The 23,328-nt window shown below is 45.3% G+C and overlaps 2 protein-coding genes across 5 annotated transcripts in view; one reads left to right on the top strand and one right to left on the bottom strand.

Moving 5' to 3' along the window:
* Positions 1-23,328, top strand: part of LOC147256709 (voltage-dependent calcium channel subunit alpha-2/delta-3-like) — a 103,163-nt gene that overhangs the window by 64,881 nt on the left and 14,954 nt on the right. For 3 of the 4 annotated variants that reach the window (XM_086214928.1, XM_086214929.1, XM_086214931.1), the window contains 16 exons: positions 980-1,051; positions 1,359-1,439; positions 2,026-2,100; positions 3,508-3,591; positions 3,686-3,757; positions 4,545-4,606; positions 4,700-4,767; positions 6,312-6,357; positions 6,717-6,814; positions 7,443-7,536; positions 7,814-7,909; positions 8,054-8,175; positions 9,036-9,113; positions 22,045-22,106; positions 22,538-22,582; positions 22,671-22,733. In XM_086214928.1, coding sequence (XP_086071054.1) covers positions 980-1,051; positions 1,359-1,439; positions 2,026-2,100; positions 3,508-3,591; positions 3,686-3,757; positions 4,545-4,606; positions 4,700-4,767; positions 6,312-6,357; positions 6,717-6,814; positions 7,443-7,536; positions 7,814-7,909; positions 8,054-8,175; positions 9,036-9,113; positions 22,045-22,106; positions 22,538-22,582; positions 22,671-22,733 — 1,218 coding nt within the window. The remainder of the gene's footprint in view (positions 1-979; positions 1,052-1,358; positions 1,440-2,025; positions 2,101-3,507; positions 3,592-3,685; positions 3,758-4,544; positions 4,607-4,699; positions 4,768-6,311; positions 6,358-6,716; positions 6,815-7,442; positions 7,537-7,813; positions 7,910-8,053; positions 8,176-9,035; positions 9,114-22,044; positions 22,107-22,537; positions 22,583-22,670; positions 22,734-23,328) is intronic. The other variant, XM_086214930.1, reaches the window with a different exon arrangement.
* Positions 11,056-16,814, bottom strand: lrtm1 (leucine rich repeat transmembrane protein 1). The gene is made up of 4 exons (XM_086214932.1): positions 16,137-16,814; positions 14,257-14,641; positions 13,945-14,150; positions 11,056-13,087 (listed from the first exon to the last, which is right to left on the bottom strand). Exons 1-4 carry the CDS (start codon positions 16,141-16,143, stop codon positions 12,567-12,569), a joined length of 1,119 nt encoding a protein of 372 aa, XP_086071058.1. The 5' UTR covers positions 16,144-16,814; the 3' UTR covers positions 11,056-12,566.

Below are 23,328 nucleotides of genomic sequence, written 5' to 3' on the forward strand. Positions count from 1 at the left end.
GATCCCATTCTGCAGCAGGATTGTTCATTGTCACACTGCACGCTGGTGTGCTCTCTGCTCTCTTTAATCTCCAGTTCTACGTCCTGGAGGGTTATTAGCAGCCGTCTAAGCTGGACTCACCAGTTCCAGTTCTTTCCTTGGATGTCTGAGGAAGGCAGAGTGGATGCTAGCACTTCCCTGCCATTACCTGTTATCAGTGGTGGGGAAGGGGGAGTGCAGGTGGAGGTTACAGCAGGATGTTTTTAGGCTCGCATGCGGCGAGAGATTTTCTTAAACATGGTAGTTTCAGAGTTGATCAGATATGTAATTCTGGTTCTAAATAAATAGTTTTCTGTTGTTTGCTGCATCTGAAGCACTTGGTGTGAGATCCTTTCACAGCACCCAAACCAACACTGCGGCAGATTTTGTCCTGGGAGTTGCATTAATGCACCAATTGCATGTGGCGTTATGAATATGAACTGTATGAGTGACAGTTTTGACATCTCTGAGCAGACAAGGTTACACTACACTTTGCAGGATATGAAGCTGCCACATAACAGCGTCAAGCTTTCATCTCTAATGGAAATCATCGGCAGATACAGACAGCCGCCGGAAAGATAAATATCATAATTATCCCAGCAGTCTGTAGGGAGGGAAGATACCCAGATCCCAACTAGGAGCGCTGCCGTTGGTTAGGCTTATTCTGCTGCAGATCAAAGGCAGGCCGTGATAGAAGACATTTAAGGCAAATAATAAACATGAATAAAACATGTCAGAAGTTTTGTAGGTCCCTGATGAAGATAATACCAGCTGGGGCTGCTGCACAGGTCCGATCTCTACATCAGTAATCAATATTAATCAGCATAAAATAATCACTCACTGTGTCACAAGGCAAGAGGATTCACATGGTGTGCAGCGCAGTCACTCCTCAACTCTGTGGATGACGTCTCTCATGCCTCTCAATTTCTCTCTCTCACCGTTCACCGCATGACTCGCTCAGTTGGAAGACGGCCAAGGTCCGGTTCTGATGACCACTGTGGCGATGCCTGTCTTCAGCACCAAGAACGAGACTGTAAGTGCTGCAGAAGAAGCTTCCTCTGCTCAGTCCCTCAAACTAACTTTTAGTTTAATTGAAATCCAGATCATTATTTATTTCAGAAGTCATGGGGGATTTGTTTTTGAGAGAGCAAAACACAAATTGTGAAAAAATAGACACTAATTTTAGTTTAATTACAATCTGTAAAATGAGGTACAGTAGAGCATCACTAATCGCGTGCCATGTGTTTGAAAGAGCAAAGCTTTATAACATAAGAAGTGGATCTGTGAGAGACTGTGTTATGTAAGTAACCTTTTAAATGTTTCTCACGGTTGCGTTGCAGAGAAATCGTGGCATTCTGCTGGGGGTGGTCGGTACAGATGTTCCCGTGTCCGAGCTGCTCAAGACCATCCCCAAGTACAAGGTACCACTGGCCAGCTGGCACTCCTCTTGGTGGCTCATGCGCGTTGAGATCTGGGCTGCGTGAACGCTCATTCACCTGCATCTTCAGTGAGCACCTGAAAAGAAAAGTGAAAGTCTTTCTTACTCATGTCTGAAGTCCATGAGTGGAAACCCACGGTGCAGTAATTGAATGTCAAACTCAGCAGCAGATAAATCAGATGTTTAACACTGATTATTCATGGCTTCGTCCTCAACTCCAATAATGGCAGGAAAATTATACACTGTGCATTCTGTACTGCGCCACTTCTGCTGTGAAGACGTCTTTTTTACTTGAAGTTCTTCATCCAGGTTGGTTTTAATGTTTTGACATTTGGAAACGTGTTATTTGTCCAGATGTGGGCTGTGTGATGTCATCCTCTAATAGCTCAGTGAGTTCCACCACAAAAACCACGATTCTGCCAGCAAATGTGACAAAGAGCCTGATTAGCTCCGATTTGAAATTATATACAGATTTGTCATGCATCCACTCCGTGTGTGTGTGTGTGTGTGTGTGTGTGTGTGTGTGTGTGTGTGTGTGTGTGTGTGTGTGTGTGTGTGTGTTCTCCTAGCTGGGCATTCATGGCTACGCCTTTGCAATCACCAACAATGGCTACATCCTCACCCACCCAGATCTGCGGCCACTGGTGAGTATCACTCTCATATTCACTCCTCCCCTCCAGGGGGGTGACACGGAGCTCAGATTTATCCGTCTCTTGAGTTCAGGTCAAGTCACTTACTGATTTTGTTGTCACTCTAAAATGTCAATTGACAAAAAAATGGCAGAAAATTGTGATGTGGTGTGTGTGTTTTGACCACGTGCTGGTATGTAGATGAGGAGTGTGTGTTCCAGGCCTCTGATGTGCTGTGAATAGACAAAGATACAGTTTCTGAATGGCTGTGATTAACTCTATTGTACTCAGTCTCTCCTCTCACAGGAGGATGAGGACAGCGAGAGAGTGTGTGAATGTTTGTGTGTTTTGGGTGTGTGTGTGGGGGGGGGTTGAATAGGTGCAGGGAGAGATATGGAGGGATGAGATGAGAACAGATGAGGAGGAAAAGAGCAGACAATGAGACAGACAGGTGGTCTAATTAAAGATGTTAATGAACAGTGTTTAACGGTTAATGAAGTGTGTGAGGCATCGTCACTGACGGCTGAATGGAGAGGAGTACACACTCACACTACCCGTGTAACACACAACTCACTGGGTGTGTGTGCTTCCACGTATGAGGCCAACCCTGGTTTTGATCCTGTTGGGGTCTCATGTTCCGCTGTGGCCACGGAGCACCAGCCAGCAGCGTTTGTGGAACAGTGGAACCATCCTGACCTGCTCCACTGTTAGAAATGTCCCGTCGCCTGTTTACTGTGACTTAAACAAACTGTTTATAGTTCCTAAATTGCCAAGTTTGTTTAAATCTCTCATCACAAAAGAGAGAATAGTTTCCTCATCCCACCAGACGTCAGACGGTCCTGATGCAACAGTGTCCCAGTGTAAATGTGCTCCCCAAAACCAGAATAAATTGAATAACTTTACACGCACAAACCTAAAAATGAGATCCTTCCAAAACCGGATCCCAACCTGAATCCTCAACAAACCTCTACAGTTCTCAGTAAATATAAAAGCCACATTTTATAAGTGGTAGAGAAATGAATACCATTTTACATAAATTTGATCACACAAATTTTAAGTTGATATGAAGAAGCATTTTGACAGTCGGACAAGTCCACTAATTTGTTGTCTCACCCAGAGTTGGATGACAAATCCAGTGTAATTTCTGTTTGGTAGATATGGAGCATTCAGACAGGCTAATATTAGCTTAGCTTAGCCCTCCAGTTGTCTGGAGAGCAGACAGAAAGACAACTCGCCACGTTTCTGATGGTGAAAACATGAAACACTTGACATGTAACACGTTCATGTATGTGAGCTGTAGCTGTATGGAAGAGCATTCTTCTGCATCCACTGCATCTCACGCTGTCCTGATACGGTTTGGTCTTTGTTTCATTGTCTTCAGTATCTCTGTCTGTCTCGTGTGTTGTGTACATGTGTGGACAGTATGGGGACGGCAAGAAGCGAAGGAAGCCCAACTACAGCAGTGTGGATCTGTCTGAGGTGGAATGGGAGGATAAGGACGACACGGTGGGACTCTAGTGCTAATCCTGCGTTAGCCACCATCTCTGGACCCTCTCAGTACATTTCTTTGAGACGAAGCCTGTGCTTTGTGTGTTGTTAGCTGAGGAACGCCATGGTCAACAGGAAGACAGGGACTTTCTCAATAGAAGTGAAGAAGAGTGTCGACAAAGGGGTGAGCAACACAAAATTCAGAATACCACAAAGGCCCATGAACAAGCACCTTCCTGACGGCGCTTCGAGGTGTGCCAGAGAAAATACCCAGCAGGGAGAATCCACTCTTCCAAGCGGTTGTTTAACTTGGTGTACAGTGATGCTGAAGACTGACTGGGGAATTTTGTTTCTGATTTGGTTTGCTCTGCATGCAGAGTGTGTCTGCCTCTGTGTGTGAGCCCCTTATCTCCACCCAGCACATGTTGCTGAGAGAGAGGGAGAGAGAGGGAGAGAGGGAGAGAGCACCTCTATGATTCTCTTTTACAAGTTGCCTGTCTGACAGAGACTTAGTGTGTGTATGCGTGTGCATACACATTAGTCTGATTATTAAGCATTCAGTATGTAAATATGTATTTGTAAACACACACACACACACACACACAGCCACATAGCCACACAGCCACATGCATATTCAAATTGCTTATCCAAATAGTCACACAGCAGAGGTGCACATCCATCTGTGGAGTTTACATGTGGTGTGACAGAGCAGCAAACATAAGCACTTCCCCTCTTTAACACTAGATGGAGCCAGACTGCAGGAAATCAGATCTGCTGTTGTCCTCTTGATCTGAGGCTGTTCTTGCAAAACTGTATTAATGTTTGAGTTAAGGGATGGAGAGGAGTTAAGGGATAGACAAGAGTTAAGGGATGGAGGTTGATTTTGATGTTGTAGCCTCAGCAGATCAGGCATCTCACTGTCTCCCGCTGACGGAGGAATGTAACGGAGTGTGTTACCCCTGTTGTTCCAGAAACGTGTGCTGGTGTTACATAATGACTACTACTACACAGACATCAAGGGGACTCCTTTCAGGTAAGACGAACGCAGACATTTCCTCCTCTGACTGAAGCGTCAATCGTTCCATTTTACCCTCCTCGTCTGAGAACTGGTTCTCTGTGTCGTCAGCCTCGGGGTCGCTCTGTCCAGGGGCCACGGCAAGTTCTTCTTCAGGGGGAACGTCACAGTAGAGGAAGGTAGGACACACGTCTCCCACTCTGCTTCACTCACTGTTAACAATGAGTTTTTTTGTCACCTGCCTGGCGTCCTACTGCTGCAGCGGTGGAGGAGCTACCCTGCTCCTCCTGGAGAAGTACTACAGTACTGCATATTCCAGTATTGAATTCAACTTTTTACTATAGTTAAATGTAAAAGGAATTTAAAAAAGCTTATATTTTTGTACTCAATAACCTCACTGTAATTTTCAAACTTTAGAGTGCTTGTTGTGCTTAATGCCCACTAAGGTTTATATTATATTTATAGTATTATATGACGATGTTTCTCAACCACTGGGCTGTGGCCCATATGTGGTCCTTTAGCGTTCTCTGGTAGGCCACCAAATGTTATCATGTTGAAGCTCTTTTTTTTTGTAGAGTTGAATATGAATCTGAGAATTGATGGAAAGTTGATGTTTACACAATGCAAGATGTATACAAAAATGAAACTAAAATATAAGTTCCAATAAGAATCCGTCTGTAACTGTCCGCTACGGCAGCTACAGCCAGGTCGTCCTCCGGCACAAGCCACGTCTTCTTAATCCAGCCGTCAGCTCAGTAATCCACAAACTATGACACTTCTGGTTTGGTAGTGTGGAGCACGCTCAGAGCACTCGTATGTGACCGTTCTCAGTAGCGCCAACCACGAAGTGTCTGATTGTGTGACGTAGCACTTTAACGTGTCAGCAGCATGCTAGCATTGCTGGTTGAGGTGGAGCACCGTTAAACCGAGGGTCAGAACTGTGCTTGGAGTCATTAAATCTATCTGACTCAGGCGACTCTTTGGAGTCACAAGATACTTTCCTGTCTTTAGAACATTTTTTTATTTTCTTCTCCAACATGCCACAACTTCGAACACCAGGAATTGTGTTTCTTTTTAAACTTCACCCTCTCAAAGCCAAGTCACCTGCAAATGAATTTGTCGTTTTAACTTCAATATTGAAAGTTTTAAAGTGCGGTTTATTCCAGTCAAATGTTTAAATTAGTTTAAAATTATAAATACTCAAGTGCGCCAAAACTGCTTTGGTTAGTAAATGTATGTAATTAGAGTCTTGTGTTTCTCACACACTCTCTCCCCTCTCCCTCTCTCACACACACATGGTAATGCAGTGATAATAGAATTAAAATACACAATTGGACAGGAAGTTAAATATTTGTTTAGTGGCTCCTTTGGTGTGTTGTACTTGTCTGTATCTTGACAGTGTGTTTGTCAGCTCCTGCCCGTGTGTGCCGCTGTGTGTGTGCGTGTCTGTTTTCACGCTGTGCCTCATGCATGTTAATATTCATGTCGTGGTGGTCTGTGTGTGTCTGTGCGTTTCTCTAAACATGTCCATCACGCAGAGCCCTCTGAGCATGACTTGGCTCTTCCTGATCTAATCAGGCCTGTCACAACCGTCCAAAAAACACATTTTTCACCCACAGTGTGTGTGTTTAAGCCAGTGTGCATATATGCCTAGCCCTATTATTATGAGTTCATATTGAGTACTTGTGCTTATTTAGCCTGAGACATATATTTCTCTTTTCAGGACTTCATGACTTGGAGCATCCTGATGTGGCTCTGGCAGATGAATGGTGCCTTTCTGTTTTCATTCAAGTATCATTTTGAATGTATTATTTCCAAAATGACTACTAAATATTTCTAAATCAAAGAAAACTACAACAGCTGTGAGATCTCTAATCCCTCACTCGATGACTTGTGGTCAAATGGATTGTAAAACTAAATCTAAACAAATTACAGTAAAAGCTTTTCAACGCTTGGAGATGGTAAAATACGATTTGTTGTACTTCACACTGGCATTTGGTTTATTAGCTTGCATGATGATGATTATCGTTCCAAGCATTTGCATTTTGTTTTTAAAGGCAGCAGTACCCGGGTCGTCATGCCGGTCTGATAACTCGCACCCTTATTGATGCTTCTTTTTATTCGACAGGACGTACTGCAACACAGACGAGCACCCGGAGCACCGCTACCTGAGCCAGATAGAGGCCATCAAGCTCTACCTCAGCGGACGCGAGCCCCACCTGCAATGTCAGTGAATCTCACCCACAGTCCCCCTCCCTTCAAACTATACTTCTCCCAAAAGATGTATTTTACCTTTTGCTCACTCACAAATAGGTGTTGAGCTCATGTTTTGTCATAGCTTCATCACTCCTTTGCGACTCCAGAATGCAGTAAGAGCCAGCCACGCATCTTTAGCTCGGTGCCATTGGAGCCGTAGCGGCAACAGCTACTAACAAGGGCAAGACTGCCCAAAAGTGTCCCTTTACAAGCACTTCGTCTGGTATAATGCACATCTGTTTATTCTCATTCATCCACAAACATTTTGATTTGAGCAAAAGACACAGCAACCCAATGAAAGCAGATCGATGTTGACTCATGTTGGTGCTGAGCCAAATCAAATGTTGGTGGAACACCGAGCAAACATTGCTCATGGAGAGAGTTTGTAAAGTGACAGTTTCATTTTGTTAGCATCAAGCTAAACGTACATGGCTGGCTCTTTCTGCATTCGTAGCCATAAAGATGTGATGCAGGACAGAAAAAAAATGCGTACCGACCTGAAGAGACCCATTAATGAGTACAGCGCTACTGTTTGTGGTCGCTGACTCGTCAATGACCATAATTTATGTTAAAAAATGCCAAATTTTTGCCTTTTTAGGTGACAAGGAGCTCATTCAAGAGGTTCTCTTTGACGCTGTGGTTACGGCCCCGTTGGAGGCCTACTGGACCAGCTTGGTTCTCAATAAGTCTGAGTAGGTCATCCACTCTCTGTCCATCTGCTCTGAAAGGTCCAAACCTTCTCACTGAATTGCTCTCAAGCTTAACTCAGAGACCCAAATTATACACATCTGTGTTTTTTTCTATAAGGGAAATATTGTTGTTGCTACCTGAAAGGTCTACAGGAAGAATTTGACATGCAGTGTATAAAATCCAGATTTTTCAGTTTTGGTGGTGATGATAATGAACCCCAAGAGGTATAAATAAACAAATGAACATAAATGCTGCTCTTATACTTTCTCCACTGCACAGAAACTCTGATAAAGGAGTTGAGATTGCCTACCTGGGCACGAGGACGGGCCTCTCCAGAATCAACCTGTTTGTGGTACCTGACGAACTGACAAACCAGTAAGTATGCTGGGAGGAGGAACGCTGCCTGCTCTAGAGGTTCTGCTGCGCGTGCTCGCGCTGTGTTGAGTATATATGTTAGCTTTTGCTTATTAGTGTGTTGCATCATTTGTTTCATCATCTTAATTTCTTGTCTGTTTCAAGAGACTTCTTGACAGCTGAAGACAAAGAGGGGGTGTTCAACGCCGATCACTTTCCTCTGTGGTACAAGAGAGCAGCAGAACAAGTTCCTGGCACCTTCGTCTACTCTTTACCTTTCAACACCGGTTAGTAGGAGGAGATTTCTTTCATCACAAATGCTCACAGATAGGAAACTTATCGTGTGTAACAAAGTTCTAGAAGCCTTTGCAAGTTTGGTGGTAAAATTGCTTATTGCTGTGAGAATGGCACCACCATGTGTCTGGTCGTTCAGTGAAAGAACCATAAGATGTTCCAAGAGCATTCCAAAGACATATACATGGTATATTGTTGTATACATAAATCCTATACTCACTTGTATTTGGAAGACTTTTCCTCAAAATGCGTCTTTTTCTCTTCACCCGTTTTTAGGGTTTTTCTCAACCTCCCCTTCCTCTCGGCTTATTAATTCTGAGCTGTGTTCTTGTGGACAGGTCTGATTGCTGTGGGTTGAAATAAGATACGTTAGGAAGAGGTTCAGCCCTTTCCATAGTAACTTGGCCAGAACGCACATACAAACACACATTCTCAGAACGACACACTCACGTACACATCAACAGGCACCTCACGTATATTCAGCTAAACTATGTCTCTAAAAAATAGCTTCTCCTCCGAAGGGGGGATGTGTTCTCATCTGTGCTCAGCCTCAGGCTTTCCATTAGACTCAGCTAATACAAGTGATCTGAAAGCCTCTTATTTACTTGCCGGACTCGCCTCGGATGCACTCTGCCACTCAGGACGGTAGCAGTCAGCTGTAGCCATGAATCGGTCCTCTGTAGGGTTTATGTTCAGTGTTTCCCTCTCCAGGCAGCCTGTGGTCACTCCAGCCCGTCAATATAAGGAATTATTATCTGACTGTGATGTGAGTGTGTGTGTGTGTGTGTGTGTGTGTGTGTGTGTGTGCGTGTGTGTGTGTGTGTGTGCGCGCGCGCGTGTGTGTGTGTCGTAGGCTCAGAAAACAAGAGTGTTGTATTAACCAGCACTGCCATTCAGCTTCTGGATGAGAGGAAATCACCTATAGCTGCAGGTAAGTGAGTGGCTGTTTCTGACGCACACACACTCACACACACACTCACACACACACTCACACACACATTGACAGAGGCTGCAGTACTTGCTCCCTCTCACTGCTATCCAGGCTTTGTTTTCCTGGCCCAGCCCTTTTCCTCTCTTTCAGTCACTACCCACATGGAGTGACGGTGTTGCTTTTTTCGTCCGTGCGCCTGTTGTTCCTGCATCAATGTATAGAAATCAGGAGCTCAAGAACATTTAGGAGTGTGCGACCATTTTAATAGAAGACAGTTCAGAAACGCCTTTAGTGCACCAGTTTGTTTCTTTGCCATTGTGTTTATTTTAGGCGTATTCTGGCCTGGAGGATTTCTTTGTGGCCTGCCTCATCTCACGTCCTGATGACTCAGAAGCCCCACAATGTCACGCCCATACAGCAAAAGGCAACTCTGTGCAATCAGCAAGTAGATGGTATGAAGAGCAGCCCTCTGGTGCCAGCATCAGCACGGGTACAGATGAAAGGAGCAGCAGATTTAATGGAGCGAATGTGAAAACAGGAGGGAAAGGAACAAAGATATTACTGAGTGGTTTTGGTGTCGTGTTCAGGAAAGTTGAGCTATAACCTAATGACATTATTTATTACCCATCTTTCCACAAGACTACTTTGACTTCACTGCGATTTAACCAATGCAGTACATTTACTGTGGTTGTGTCCCATGAACCCGGCATGAGGGCAAGATGTAGAAGAATACTACAGTAGGGGAAAACAGCTCATAGACGTAGACACACTTCACATTTGTGGTTCAGTTGTTGTGCTTTCCAGTAATGTTCCTCCAACCATGCTGATGTCGGTGCTCTGCAGACGCCTCAGAAGTCCTGTTTTTCTACCCAAACACGTTATGAACAGATGGGGGCTAATAATGCAAATACTCCGTCTGAACAGAGGAGTGAACAGCTGGGGAAAGGAGAAAGGAAATCTCTTGGAAATGCAGTGATGAAACATGGTAAAAAAATAAAAGGGCAGGAAAAGAGAACATTTTTTTCACAGTGCCTGACTGGCGTTAACATGAGCGCAGTGCATTATGGGTACTGCTGGCCTGGGGGAAACCACTGGAGCAGAAGGACAGAGATGGGAGAGTCTGTGTGGTGCCACAACTCACACACACATATGCACAAAAACAAACATGTGCACACGCACACGCACGCGCCCAGTGTGCAGCAGACATAGCAGAGTGCTACACATGCAGCACAGTTTGCACCAGCCAGCAGCATGAGTGGATCCTGTTGACCTGATCTTTTTAAAGGTGCCATCAACATCTTCAACATTCACAAATCTCATCAGGCTCGGTCGGGGTCCTCAGTGGCTGCTGATGTACAGTAATGCTGATCGTGCGTGTCAGATTGTCTGTAAGGAGGATTTTATATAAGTGAGTCAGATGGGTGGAGAGATGTAGGCTAGAATGCAAATTCAGCGTAGGCCGGTTAGGGCCAGTTTCCTCTGGCCTGCGCTCCACCGAGCTGTAGACTTGTGAATACGCTAACACACTAACTTAACAGGACAGGCTGATGACGTCACACGCTACGGGCCCTGCAGACATCGCTTGAGTCACAACGTTATCTGTGTGTGTGTGTGTGTGCGTGCATGCGTGCGTGTATGGTCACATCTTTAGCCACGTGCCGTGATGTTTCTGCCGTAACGCACAGAGCCATAAAAGTCAGGTCAGCTGTGAAGACCAAAGGCATCTGTGTACATTTACACACCAGACTGAGCTAAAAGTCACTGCTGCTGGCTTATTATAGATACAGAGACGTCATCATAGAGCCGCATCGTGGTTGTAATAGAATCTCAGACTTACGAGGTACGAGGAGCCAACGCACAGCTCGACCTTTGACCTTAAAAGGCGTATTTTCCCTCCAAAAATGTTATTACATTCTTAAAACAATATGATATAGTGACAGAATGGATTTGGTAAAAAAGAAATCATCACTTTGCTTTTATTGCATACAATTTATCATAAAGACGTGGTGTCATTAGCCTGTTTGATTATCAAGAAAATGATCACAAATTCCTGATGATTTGAAAATACCAACATAACCTGGACCAGAAAATTCAAAAGCAAACATTTGTGACAGTGTTACTCATTTTGTAACAACTCAATTTAATTTCTTTCTTACTGAATCGGTAATTTAAAAATATGTAATTTACAGAAATAAATCTCTGCGACATCTGTTCAGCACTCCACAAAATGTAATATATCAATGATTTTTTGGTGTTTGTTGTTTTTTTTCTGTTGTACGGATTTGTGGTTATGTAATTGTTCCGGTTGACACTGCGATCATTATTTGCACTTAAATTACCATTTTATTTCCCCCACCAAACTTTAACTGATTTGACTTTTTAAAATTCCAAATTGAACATCTTTTTGTCCTTAAACACCCTTAAAGATAATTTCTCCATTTGAGTGAATGTGGCTGCTAAAAATATGTTTAACATACATACAGTAGTCAGGTAAAATGCTTCCCTTTATTTTATAGAATACATACTGAAAGACATATCTAGCATTATGTAGTTGCTATTGACTCACAAACAAGACTCAACCGACTGTAGACTCACTGAAAGCTTTTGTGTGTCTATGGGAGTTTGTGCAGCGGGACAATAATTCAGTCACGGAAGAACAACAAGGCTGAGTCCAAGTTTGTTGTTGTTTAGTTTGTTTCATTATTGCTTCAAAGAATTTCCCATCGTCAGGTGACTTGTCAGAAAAATATCCTTTTAAGAAAACATGTTTTCTCTTCAAAACTATATCACGTTATTAGGCACAGACTCTTAAATTCTCTACAAATTTGTGCATTCAGCACGCACACACACACACACACACACACACACACACACACACACACACACACACACACACACACACACCCAAGCACAAGCTACAGCACAAACACTCTTTTTGGTTCACACACACTCACACTGTCACAAATACAATTAACTTACAACAGAACTGACGACAGCTGCCTACTATAAGTTTTCAAAATGACCTCAAAATCAGACTCAAAACTAAGAACAACAGCCAAAAGACAAGCACTTTCTGAAAAATTAGATTTAAACACTTGAGCTTCACTAATACCTAGAAATACAGAATTATAAATATAGTAATTTATCTATCTGTGATATGCATTTCTCAAATAAAATGGAATCGATCATCTGAACTCTTTGGCCTGCCCCTCAAACCCGCATTCATTAAGTTACAGCTCTCCTCAGTGCATAGTCAAATACCTGTAGATGTGGCTACCCAAGATTCAGAAATGAGGTCAACAGACACATACATGAAGAAATCCACTCGCTCTTCTTCTTTTTTCTCATGATCTCTCGCTCTCTCTCTCTCTCTCTCACACACACAGCATCCACAACAATTAGGTTAAAGGGTTGAGGCCCAAGTTTTAAGTTCCGGGTTCACGTTATCGTCTCCTAGGCGATAGCATTCTCCAGTGGTTCCTTCTCATCTGCTGTGGCGTGATCCGCCCTGTGAGCAGCTGCCAGCTCCTCGTTCTTCTTCAGCTCTCGCTGGTATTTGGCCATGATAGCGGCGTAGGCGCAGCCGTACACCGCTGCAGCCAGCATCATCAGACACACGATCCCACACACCACACCGGTGATGATCACTGTGGCAATAGCGTGTCGCAAGTTGACAGGCCGCTGCCTCTGCTTAGGTTCACACTCTGGCACACTCCCTCCTCCTCCCCCTCCCCCACCACCAAATCCCTCTCCCATCCCCATTGGGACATGGAGAGCGTGGCTAGAGGGATGAGCGTGGTTGCCATGGATGTGGCCTCGCAGTAGCCTCTCAGACTCCAGGTGATGTATGTTGGCAAACAGGTAATGGTAGCTTGTAGACATGCAGGCGTGGAAAAGCTGGTACGGGACTTTCTGCAGGTCTCTGTCCCTCATTTCCTCTGGCTGGGAGCAGAGCACATCATCCACCACCCCACCTGGATGACACAGATGGGTCCGGGATCGATAGTCAGCACAGACAGAACCAAACAGGAGGCGTTAGTTAATTGATTTTCTTTTTGGCAGCTTACTAGGACCTCTTCACTGCTTGAGGTACAGTATTTATTACTCTGGCGTGTCATGTGGTGGTGCTCTATGTGCGAGCGGCATGTGATGTAGAGCTCACATAGACTTTTCAATCATTGGAACTGGACAAGTCTGTTGGAGAAAGCACGGCTTGGCCCTGTATGTGTCGGCTAAACCAGTTCATCACGTATCCCTCCAGTGTTCACGTCAGAACACTTTCTTTCTGCCTCCTTTATGAACCACTGGCTGCCTTTTTAGCAGACTCCTGTGTGCCAGGACCCGATGTTCTGCTTTGCAGTAATTAGAATTTTCACCCTTCAAGAGGAAGCCGTGTCAGAATAACACAGGAAAGTAGGCGGGCCAAGCATCTCAAAGAGAGCCTGGCTTTCACTGTACAGTGGTTATTTATGGTGATCTAACACGCCGGTGTTGATCCGGCGTGAACAGTAACGTGGCTGGTAGTGAACTCTTAACCTCCCTTACAAACATCCTCTCTGCGGTTATAGACCGCTGTAGTTATGAGAGCCGCTCATTACGGGAGCCGCTGTGACCAGGAGATGAATGACTGTTTTTACCAGGTTAGTCAGGATACGTGAGCCTGTGAATAATGATTCTATATGGAGACACAAACACCCTCTCAGTCCTCATCTGGAATGGCTTCGTCTAATCCTGTTTTATCTGTGTCAACCCCTCCAAAGTATGTAGAGTTGCAAGCAGAAATCATTGCTGATATTCTCCAACCACTGCCTGGAGCTGTCAGTGCTCTAACCTTTGAAGAGGTAGGTCTCCAGCCAGAGTTTGAGACCTATCAGCTGGCAGTCACACCTCCAGGGGTTGCCTCGTAGTGTGAGGCTGTCCAGGCGGCCAAGGGCCTCCAGCAAGGACCGGTCCAATCGTGTTAGCTTGTTGTGCGCTAGCCCCAGGTGGCTCAGGTTCCTCAGACTGTCCCCTATGACTCCAGGCAGACCCCACAAACTGGGAGAAGATTGCGTGAGAATGAAAGAAGAGGAGATTCAATTAGTCATGCAACATTTAAAAACACAGCCTGCACATTTGTTGCGTTCCAGTTGTGTTGGCTGACCTGTTGTGCGAGAGATCCAGGTGTGACAGTGAGTGAATGGGTCCAAACAACCGCTTGTCGAGCTCTCTCAGGCTGTTGAAGGCCAGGCTGAGGCGCTGCAGGGTTCTGAGACCCAGAAGAGCCGTTGGTGAAACAGATGTTATAGAATTATTAGACAGATCCAGAATGCGGACCAGGGGTATTTCTCGGAAAGCCATTGATCCCAGCCCTCGGATTCGGTTGTCTTGAAGATACAGTTCCTGGGTGTCGGGATGCAGCCGTCGGGGGATGTCATACAGACCACGACCCCGGCAGTCTACTACTTTGGTGTTTGTGTTGCAGCTACACTCCTTTGGACAGGCGTGAGACGAAGAGAGGAGGTAGAGAAGGACACACAGCAGTCCCGCTGTGGAGATTATAATATATTAGTAATATGCAATAATTCAGACTTCATACCTCTGAAAGTATAATAGCCCGCCTATAATAAACATAATGAATGACAATGTCAAACAAAAACCTCGTGCACACTTGAGGTGCAGTAGCAGAAGCAGTGTATTTGCAGCCATGAAATATACTGCTACGTGTGCTGTATACTGTTTAAGTTTAAAGAATGTATTTTCAAGCGTGACTAAAGATGTGATCTCTACCCCGCAGTGCTATTATATAATTTCATACATTCATGCCAGTCTTCAACTGCGATCATGAACGCCTTGATACGCTACTTTGGCTCACATCTATTAATATACTTCAGTTTCTACTTTGCACACGTAGCTGATGTTTGTCTCCTCGACAAAACGGTAAACTTCTGTAATGCCAACGCACCCCCCCCCCCCCCGCGCTTAGACGGGCCCTTGGTGACTCTACCCAAGCCTCCTAACCTCTCACCCACTCTCCACCCACATACAAATCCATACACAGCAGATATTGGGTGTCTGATTCCCTTTGAGGTGACTTCACATGACCATTCCTTCTGGAGCATCACAGCAATATTTATAGCATTGGCTGGACTCGCTGGAGGCTCAGTGAAATGAAGTTCAGACGCAAGCTTGGGAATGTAGCGTGCTAGCATGGACAGATACACAACACCTCAGACAGCTGAACTGTTCTCCTCAGATGGATTATTGTGCGTCAGGCAGCATCTCCTCAGAGAATCTGCACTTGAACTGTGCTACTGGTATGAGGCAGCACTTAGTTTTGTACCAACCTACTTATGGCTTGTTGTATAGGAGAGAAAGATCATAATTCTGTGGTCACGCTACAGTGTTGATAGGCATTCAGCTGATTACCAGCAGGATCAGTAATGACACAACCTTTGTACTCCTGCTTCTCTTTTCTTTGTGTCACCATATGAAGACGGTGATCAGAACAGGGATTAATCGAGCTGCAGCGCACAACCCTGCTCTAATTGCATCCTCGTAAGTGTGCATGAATGCAAGGATGCATCCATTCATGTGCGCTTCCACATGTGCTCACTTGCTCGTAAACAAACCCGTATACATGCAATGCATACGTGAACAGACATGAAGAGAGCATCAGCTCAGTGGAGCATTGTAACAGCAGCTCTAGAATGAGGTCAACACTTTTTGCTTGGATGTAAACCAAAGCACAGGCAAGGATGCCGATTCCAATAACGTGACCTTTTTGCACCAGGACGCTGTCAGAGGTGATGCTGATGCACAGCTGTAGCGGCGCAGCGCTAACGAAGTCATTGTGTCCGCGAGTTTTATTTGTAGCGAGCAAGGTGCAGTCGGTGCTATCTTATCAATTAGTTACACAACAAATTCTACAACATACGAGTGTTAGCAGACTGTAGCAGCCCACCTCATCGTGCACACACACATACACACACACACACACACACATAAAATGCACAGTGACTTTCGCGGCAATGGTCCTCCTACCTCTCATATCTGCTGGTCGTCCTTGGGTCGCTTGCGTTCGGTGCCCTTTTATCTCCCTTCCTGGAGTCCAGTGACGGTCCCTGGCTGATGATCCATTAGCGGTCTTCCAGGCTGAGATCAGCTGTGGGGACTCTCATGTAGGCAGAGTGATCTGGTCAGTGAGTGGGAATCAAAGAGGCCGAGATCAACAGCAGAAACCTGTGTTGCCCTCAGGATCTCTCACACTGCCAGCTCGGGCATGAAAGCCCATCAGAGGGGGCAGATCAGAGCGAAGAGCTCACTCCCAGCTAGTCTGGGAATCACTGGAGTTAAGGAGCGCTCTCCTCTCTCTATCTCTCTCCCTCTCTCTCTCTCTCTCTCTCTCTCTCCTTCTCTCTCTCTTTCAGTCTCTCAGTCTCTCTCTTGCTCTCTTTCAGTCTGTCTCTCTCTATCTCTCTCTCTCGCTTCATTGCTCCTCTCTCTGACTCTCAGCCTGTTTCTTTCTGTCTATTTTTCTTCATTTTTCACCGTCATGTGTTCCTCTCTTCTTGTTTGATTTGATTTCGTCTCCTCTGCTGGATGTAAATCCACACTCTGACCTCTCTGTCGTTCTCTCTCTCTTTCCCTCTCCCTCTCTGTTTTGCTTGCTCACTCACTCCTTCTGTCCCCAGTTGTATTGGTGAGTGTGTCGGTGTGTCATTTCCCAGCGGACAGCTGTGCCTCTTAAATCTCAGCATGCACACACGCACTGACATTCATGTTACCTCCTATTAAAGTGACTTGGTGGGAGAAGGCAAAACAGGATCTGGACTGTGGACTCCAGCGTCTCCTGCAATGTTCAAGCATTTCAATAGTCAGAGGACGCCGTTGCTGTGGCATGCTCGGATGATATTATACATGAGCCACGGGCAGAAGGGATGGCAGAACAAGCCCCCAGCACAGCAACAGAAAATGCACCAGTGCACACACGCACGCGCACACACACACACTCTCTCACACACTGTCACACACACAAAGCAGGACATTAAGCTGTTGCAATAAATCAACATTGGATATTTTGTTGTTGTTGCAGTAAATGGATGGACTGCTAAGCTCTCTTGAGCCTTTGTGTCACTTGAAGGAGAGGCAGAAAGGACAAAGGATGAGACAGGAAGAGATTCATGATCGGGTCATTTTTAATGATTAAGCTCAAAGCTTCTGTCCTCCTGGCTTTATTTGCTCTCATGTTTGTGTTCTATTTTCTGCTGGGGGGCTTGAAAATAATTGTCGTTTTGTCATACAGAAACACGTTATTTGCTGTATATCAGCAGCTTGCATGGCCCTTGTATCTTTGCTGGTGTGTGTAATCAACAGCTCTGAGCAATTCATGTTCACACGTGGAGTACAGGTCTTCGTGCCTTTGTGGGGACCGGGGCTTGACCACTGTTGAGTCGTTCCCTGATGTTCCTCAGTCACACGTCGACCAAAAACAATGCTTTTTCTCAAACAGTGGTTTGATCTTGTGGGGTCCAAACTTCTGGGCCCACAAATCATGTTGGACTCTACGGTAGTTGATTGGCGGCCACGCACGACAGTGACATATCACATGACCTTTGATTTGCTGAACGTCCATGAAGATGCTCCTCATCGTCGGCACGTCTTAGTCCTGTACGTCACAGCTCACTTGGGATCCATTTCACGCAAAACATCACCAGGAACCGCATCCCTCAGAGACCTGGGTTCATTAGAATCCTGTGTTTTTGATGCGTGCGGTCGGCTGCATCTGTGCTGCAATGTCTCACCGTTTTTTTGTCAATTTACATAAAACATGGGAAAACATGTGCTACCCCCCTCCCCCCCAGGGTGCCATATTTCATAATCACCATGTTACTGACGCAGTGACACAGTTCCATGTATGTGGCGTTGACGCCTCCAGGGAGACAACAAAGAGAGGTCTCATGATTGTTCATTTGTTGATGTCAGTTACGTTTCATTCAGAGGGCTGGTCGAACTTTGGCAAACAAACACATTTTCCACTGTTTTTTAACAATCGAGTACTTAAAAATCATTTTTAGAGAATTTTCAGAATTTACAATCAGGTATTTGTTTTGTTAAAAAGACACACACACATATTTGAAGGCTGTTGGCATCCTGAACAAATAGCCTCCTGTTCTGCTCTTCCTCTGAATGCGGAGCACCTTGACATGCGGAGCCCCCCCCCCCCCCCCCCCCATGGCTGCATGTTTGTGACGTTTCTTTCAGAGCTCATGCGTGTGTTAGCCGTCACTGGCATGTGAGTTTATGCACACGGGGACAACACACGCACGGCCGCCCTCGCTGCCACATGAGTCGCCCTCTCAGACTCAGATGTATATTCATTTATACAATCCTTATTCGAGTCCCAGCTCACTGGAGGTTCTGCAGCGGTTGTCATCCCCTCCTGCCTGGGATTACACTGATGGGAAGTTGGGCGATTGGTGGATTTGGAGTGGATTTTATGACTCTTCATCTTCGGACTCATAAACCCAGCTCAGAGCATAAATACCCCCAAGTTCTTAACTTGCACCTTGGAAAATTAAATGTCCCCTTAGGAAAGAGAATTCCCAGGCTTTGGTGACACAGATTTGACCTTTAGCCTTTTTGACTTCCAGGTAACATCATGGCTTGTTTTCGTCTCTGATACCATTTCACTGAGCAACGTTGTGCTGCACTCTCATTTTTGGTTGGGTTTTCATGAAGAGATGCTTCGCCCGTACATGTCGTTGTGTTAAGGTGGATTTTAAACTCAGTCTCATGTAAATGGACTATTTCCTTTTCTAAATCATTAACATCATTATTATCTGCCTTTTTGTTCCTAGTCAGCCAAAATTTGTGTGAGTGTGAGATCCTGTGTCTTTGTTGCTTTAATAATCCAGGTTGTGTTTCCACTGCTGTTGGCCAGCGTCTTAAATTAGCTCCTCCTGGGTTCTACATGTGGGTGGAGAAACGGTGGGCTGCTGAGAGGATCTGGCAACGCTCATGATGGGATAATCTGCACCTGCTCCTCTGGGCTCTGCTAGAACAGGCCACAGCACCCCCCCCCCCCCCGACCCACAATCACGCACTATCACACAGTAACACACAATCAATCACAGGCACAATCACAAACTATTTCACACAATCACACACAAAATCAAACACTATCACACACGTTTGCGCTCAGTGTGTAAACCAGTGTGTTCTTTTTAGTTTGGTCTGCTGATGTTGATCATCCCATTTCGATAGTTTTCTTTTTCAGTTCTATATTCAGTTATTCATCTATTTATTTGCTTCAACGTTTAGTGAGGTTCGTAACAATCTAATTCAACTTCTACGACTTCTGATACACTGTCATTGACCACAACTGACCTGTAATAATAATACAAATACTAACATATATTGCCTCATAATAATACTGTGATATAATGTACACACTAACAGCTGTACTACCAGTACCAGTGTTCCAACAATTCAAATCCTTATTTCAGTTCCAGCTCAGACATCTTCACATTCCAGTGATTCAGTTCTGGTTTAGATGTCAGTTGATGGATCAAGTCAGCAGTTATCACCGAGGTGAGTGGGTTGTCTGCGGGCTGAGGGTTCTGTCAGATCCTGATCTAAATCAAGATGTCAACGCTGCAGTTCTGTGATGGGATCTGATGAGGACGTTATTTTACTGCCACACTGAACTGTGAGATACAAAGTTCCCGAGAGGGGTTCTTTAGGTTAAAGATTTACGTCGAGCTCTGCATCGGCACATATCGGTCGCGCTCTGCATTGACAGGCCTCGTCATGTGGAAGCTTTCTCGCTCCCGAGGATGCGCTTCGGTCCGTGAACACACTCTGACTCAGTGGAACTAACTAACTGACCAGCTGGTATAAACCCCAAACTCTGTTGCTCCCCGTCTCGTGGTTGGTCACCTCAGAGGTGGAGGTGAGTGGCTGAGTGCGATGTGCATGTTTTCAGAGCAGGAGGCTCTCGTGTGTGGCTGAGATTAGTCAGTAAACACAGCATCTTTTTGAAGGACGTTACAAAGATTGTTCTGTTTCTGAAGCATAGCCAGAGGACAGGAAACCGCCAGAGCCGTCAGATTTTTACCTCTCAGGGCTCATTTGACTTGTAACCATCAGACTTTTGAATGCAGATTTTACAAGCTACTTGACCAAATACTGAAGGCCCAGAACAATTTAAACGATCAGCTTTGATTGATTATTGATGTGATAGAAATGGAGATTTACCTGGGAAATCTGAGATGAACATGTTAGGATCCGCTAGACAGAAGCGAAGGAAAACACTCATTCCACTTGAAAATAACCAGCAGTGTTTCAGAATCTTCCTGCCAGGTGATCTTTGGCTGACTGCACGTACACGTAACAGCAGCCTAGTTGATCTTAAGCTGTCACTTACAAGATTAGCATTAATTAACACAAACTAATATGACCGGCTGTGTCAATTTGTCATTTTAACTGGCGAATGTGACATTCAGCGGCGCCTAAAAATGAGCTAAGTGTTTAACCCCTCTGAAAGAGAGTTGGAGTCAGAAGAAGCAAGTCTGAGTTTTTCACTCCAATTTTCCCTCTTCAATAGGAGTGGAGTTCACACTAGGCTATTGTCAAAGGAAACAGCACTGCATTTGCAGAATGAAGTGGAAAAACCCAGAGGAGCCGAGGACGCAGGATCATATTTTCGTCAGGTTTATTTTAGCCAATACAAATCCTTTCAACTACGCCTGAATCTGCCCCAGAACCAATCCCCAAGATCGGCTTGGGACGTCTCTACTTCGAGTAATAATGTCGAAGATTTTCATTTAAACAAACACACAACAGCCGCAGTGAGTGATTAGACGAAGAGCTGCAGGCAACGGGTTGCAACCTCAGCTTCTCAGCGAGGTAACCGGCTCCTTCCACCGAGCGCCGCTACTCTCTGACTCATGCAGCATTAACCCGGATCATTGGAGCTCTCAGACCGATGGAAAAACCCTCAATGTTCCCCAAATTCTTTATTGAAATGACAATAGTTTGTTTTACCTCCAGAGTTCTGGAGACTGCAATTAAAACACACTTGCTGTCACCATGAGCAGAGTTGGTGTTGCCAAATCAACCAGCACAGTAATCTGAAGGACTGCACCATTACGCATTTTCCAGCTGTTGGATCCATCCGAACACCACACATTCTCCTCCGCTGGTTTACTACCTGGCCAGGTCCGCTTTTGGAAGAGGTTCTATATTTGGGTTCCAGGAGGAGTTTCAGACCCTTGTAGCATGGCAAGCCCCCACTGAGAGGAAGGTGGGGTTCCTCTGAGTCGGAGTAGCAGGGGCGGGTGGAGAGGAGGAGAGGAGGGAAGTTGAAGCCTGCGGTGAACGTGTCAATCTTTGCCTAGTCGACTGAAAAAGCCGACATATTTAATGTCAAAGACTTTTTTTCCAGGAGTGGAATTTCTGGTCAGATCTGTGCATTTAGGGACCTGCTGGGATGAGGATTATGGAGTGAGAGCAGCTCTGTGTACCAACCCTGAAAAAGCCTGTTGGGATAACAACAGGGAGGCAGACGGAGGAATGGGATGGATTTCATGTGGGCAGAGAGAGAGAGGTCTGGTGTGAAACCACATTTTGAGTGTGGTTAGATGCAATCATGCACATATGCATAGTAAAGTATTACATTTACACACACACACACGCACAATCTTCCATATAAATAGACTCATGCATGCCCGAAGATGCTGCTGTATCTTACTTCTTTTGTCCAACAGAAGCAGTTGTCCTGCAATGAAAGTGTCTTTTCCCTCTGTAGAGTCAGTGAGAGATGCTCTCTGACATTTTGTCTACAATTATCTGTCTTGTCTCTTCCATGGTGATAAATATCACAGCACACACGCACACGCACACGCACGTGCTGCTGCCACGTCTCACTGACTGTGACTCTGTCTCTCAGCTGTGGGCATTCAGATGAAGCTGGAGTTCTTTCAGAAGAAATTCTGGACAGCCAGCAGACAGGTACGCATGCACATTCACTGCACGCTCACATGTTCCATGCACAGATACACGCGTGCACATGTGGACTATAGTAATTGAGACAAAAGCAGAGGCTCACGGAAAAGAAAAGAAGTTTGACATGAAGTTTGTGATATGTTAGAGGAGTGACGATCTTCTTATTTCTGTGGGCAGCACTTGGAGTGCGTCTTAGCAGGTGTGCTTCACGTTTGTCCTTCAGTTGTTTGCAATGCTTTTAATGTTTTGTTGGTACAGATAACAACACGTAAATCTCGACAGTGTGTTTTATCAAATGTCTTCATTTAAGAAATGATTTTCCTGAGAACAGTCAGATGTGGCCCACTGATAGAACAGTTCTATGTTCTCCATGTTCTCCGAGTGTCTGTTGTAGCGCTCAGAAGCTGAATGCAGTTTCTCATCTTGTTGTGTCTCAGTGTGCAGCGCTGGACGGGAAATGCTCCATCAGCTGTGATGAGGAGGTCAGTCAGCCTTCCACCACCAGTCCCTCTGTCACGCCTGTGTCTTCATCTGTTTTAACATGGCTGTTTTTGTTTTTTATTTCTACAGAATATCAACTGCTACCTCATTGACAACAACGGCTTCATCCTGGTGGCGGAGGACTACACGCTGGTGAGACGCACCGGTCCAGGCAGACATTACAAGAAGAGAAAAGCTCTCATAATCTGCCCTCACTAGGAGCTTTTTATCAGTTCCTACCGAGCAGCATTTGTTTGAGCGCTGGGAGTGGAGGTGGGGTTCTGTGGCTGGAAGCAAAAGCCCCAAAACTCTGTAGGTTTTCCTGGTATTGTTGGGGAACACTGATTGGCGATAGGAGCAGCAGTGATTATTCTGGGATGGATTCAAACATAGCAGCTTTGTCAGCTTAACATTTATTCTTTGAACTTTCCTCTGGCATTCTGGAGCAGAGATAGAGCTCAGGATTAGTCATGTTGTTTACAGAAATCCATAAACTCCGTACCTATGTAAGCATGATTTAGGTTTGGCCCTGGCCCCTGATACTGAGTCAGGCTTACCGTTACATAACAGTAACAGAGTCTTAGCTAGTTCTGAAGCCACCGTGCATGTTTACCTCCACCATTCCCTCCATCTCTGGCTCAGTCATGTTGCTCAGGCTGCTCCTCTCACTGCCGACATGGTGCTGGCTCATAACATGCTCCCTCTGCCTCGCTGTCACTAGACGTGCTGTCACTGGAGCTTTGGCTCA

The sequence above is a fragment of the Aulostomus chinensis genome, chromosome 9 (assembly GCF_037954235.1).
Source record: "Aulostomus chinensis isolate RoL2024-O1b breed Wild chromosome 9, RoL_Achi_v1.0, whole genome shotgun sequence".
Taxonomy (NCBI): domain Eukaryota; kingdom Metazoa; phylum Chordata; class Actinopteri; order Syngnathiformes; family Aulostomidae; genus Aulostomus; species Aulostomus chinensis.

Coding starts and splice junctions, on each gene's coding strand:
- lrtm1 (XM_086214932.1), bottom strand. Junction 14,151..14,256: donor CTGGATCTCTCGCACAACAG/GTCAGCCAACAC, acceptor ATCTTCTCCCAG/TTTGTGGGGTCTGCCTGGAG. Junction 13,088..13,944: donor GGAGACCTACCTCTTCAAAG/GTTAGAGCACTG, acceptor TGTGTCATCCAG/GTGGGGTGGTGGATGATGTG.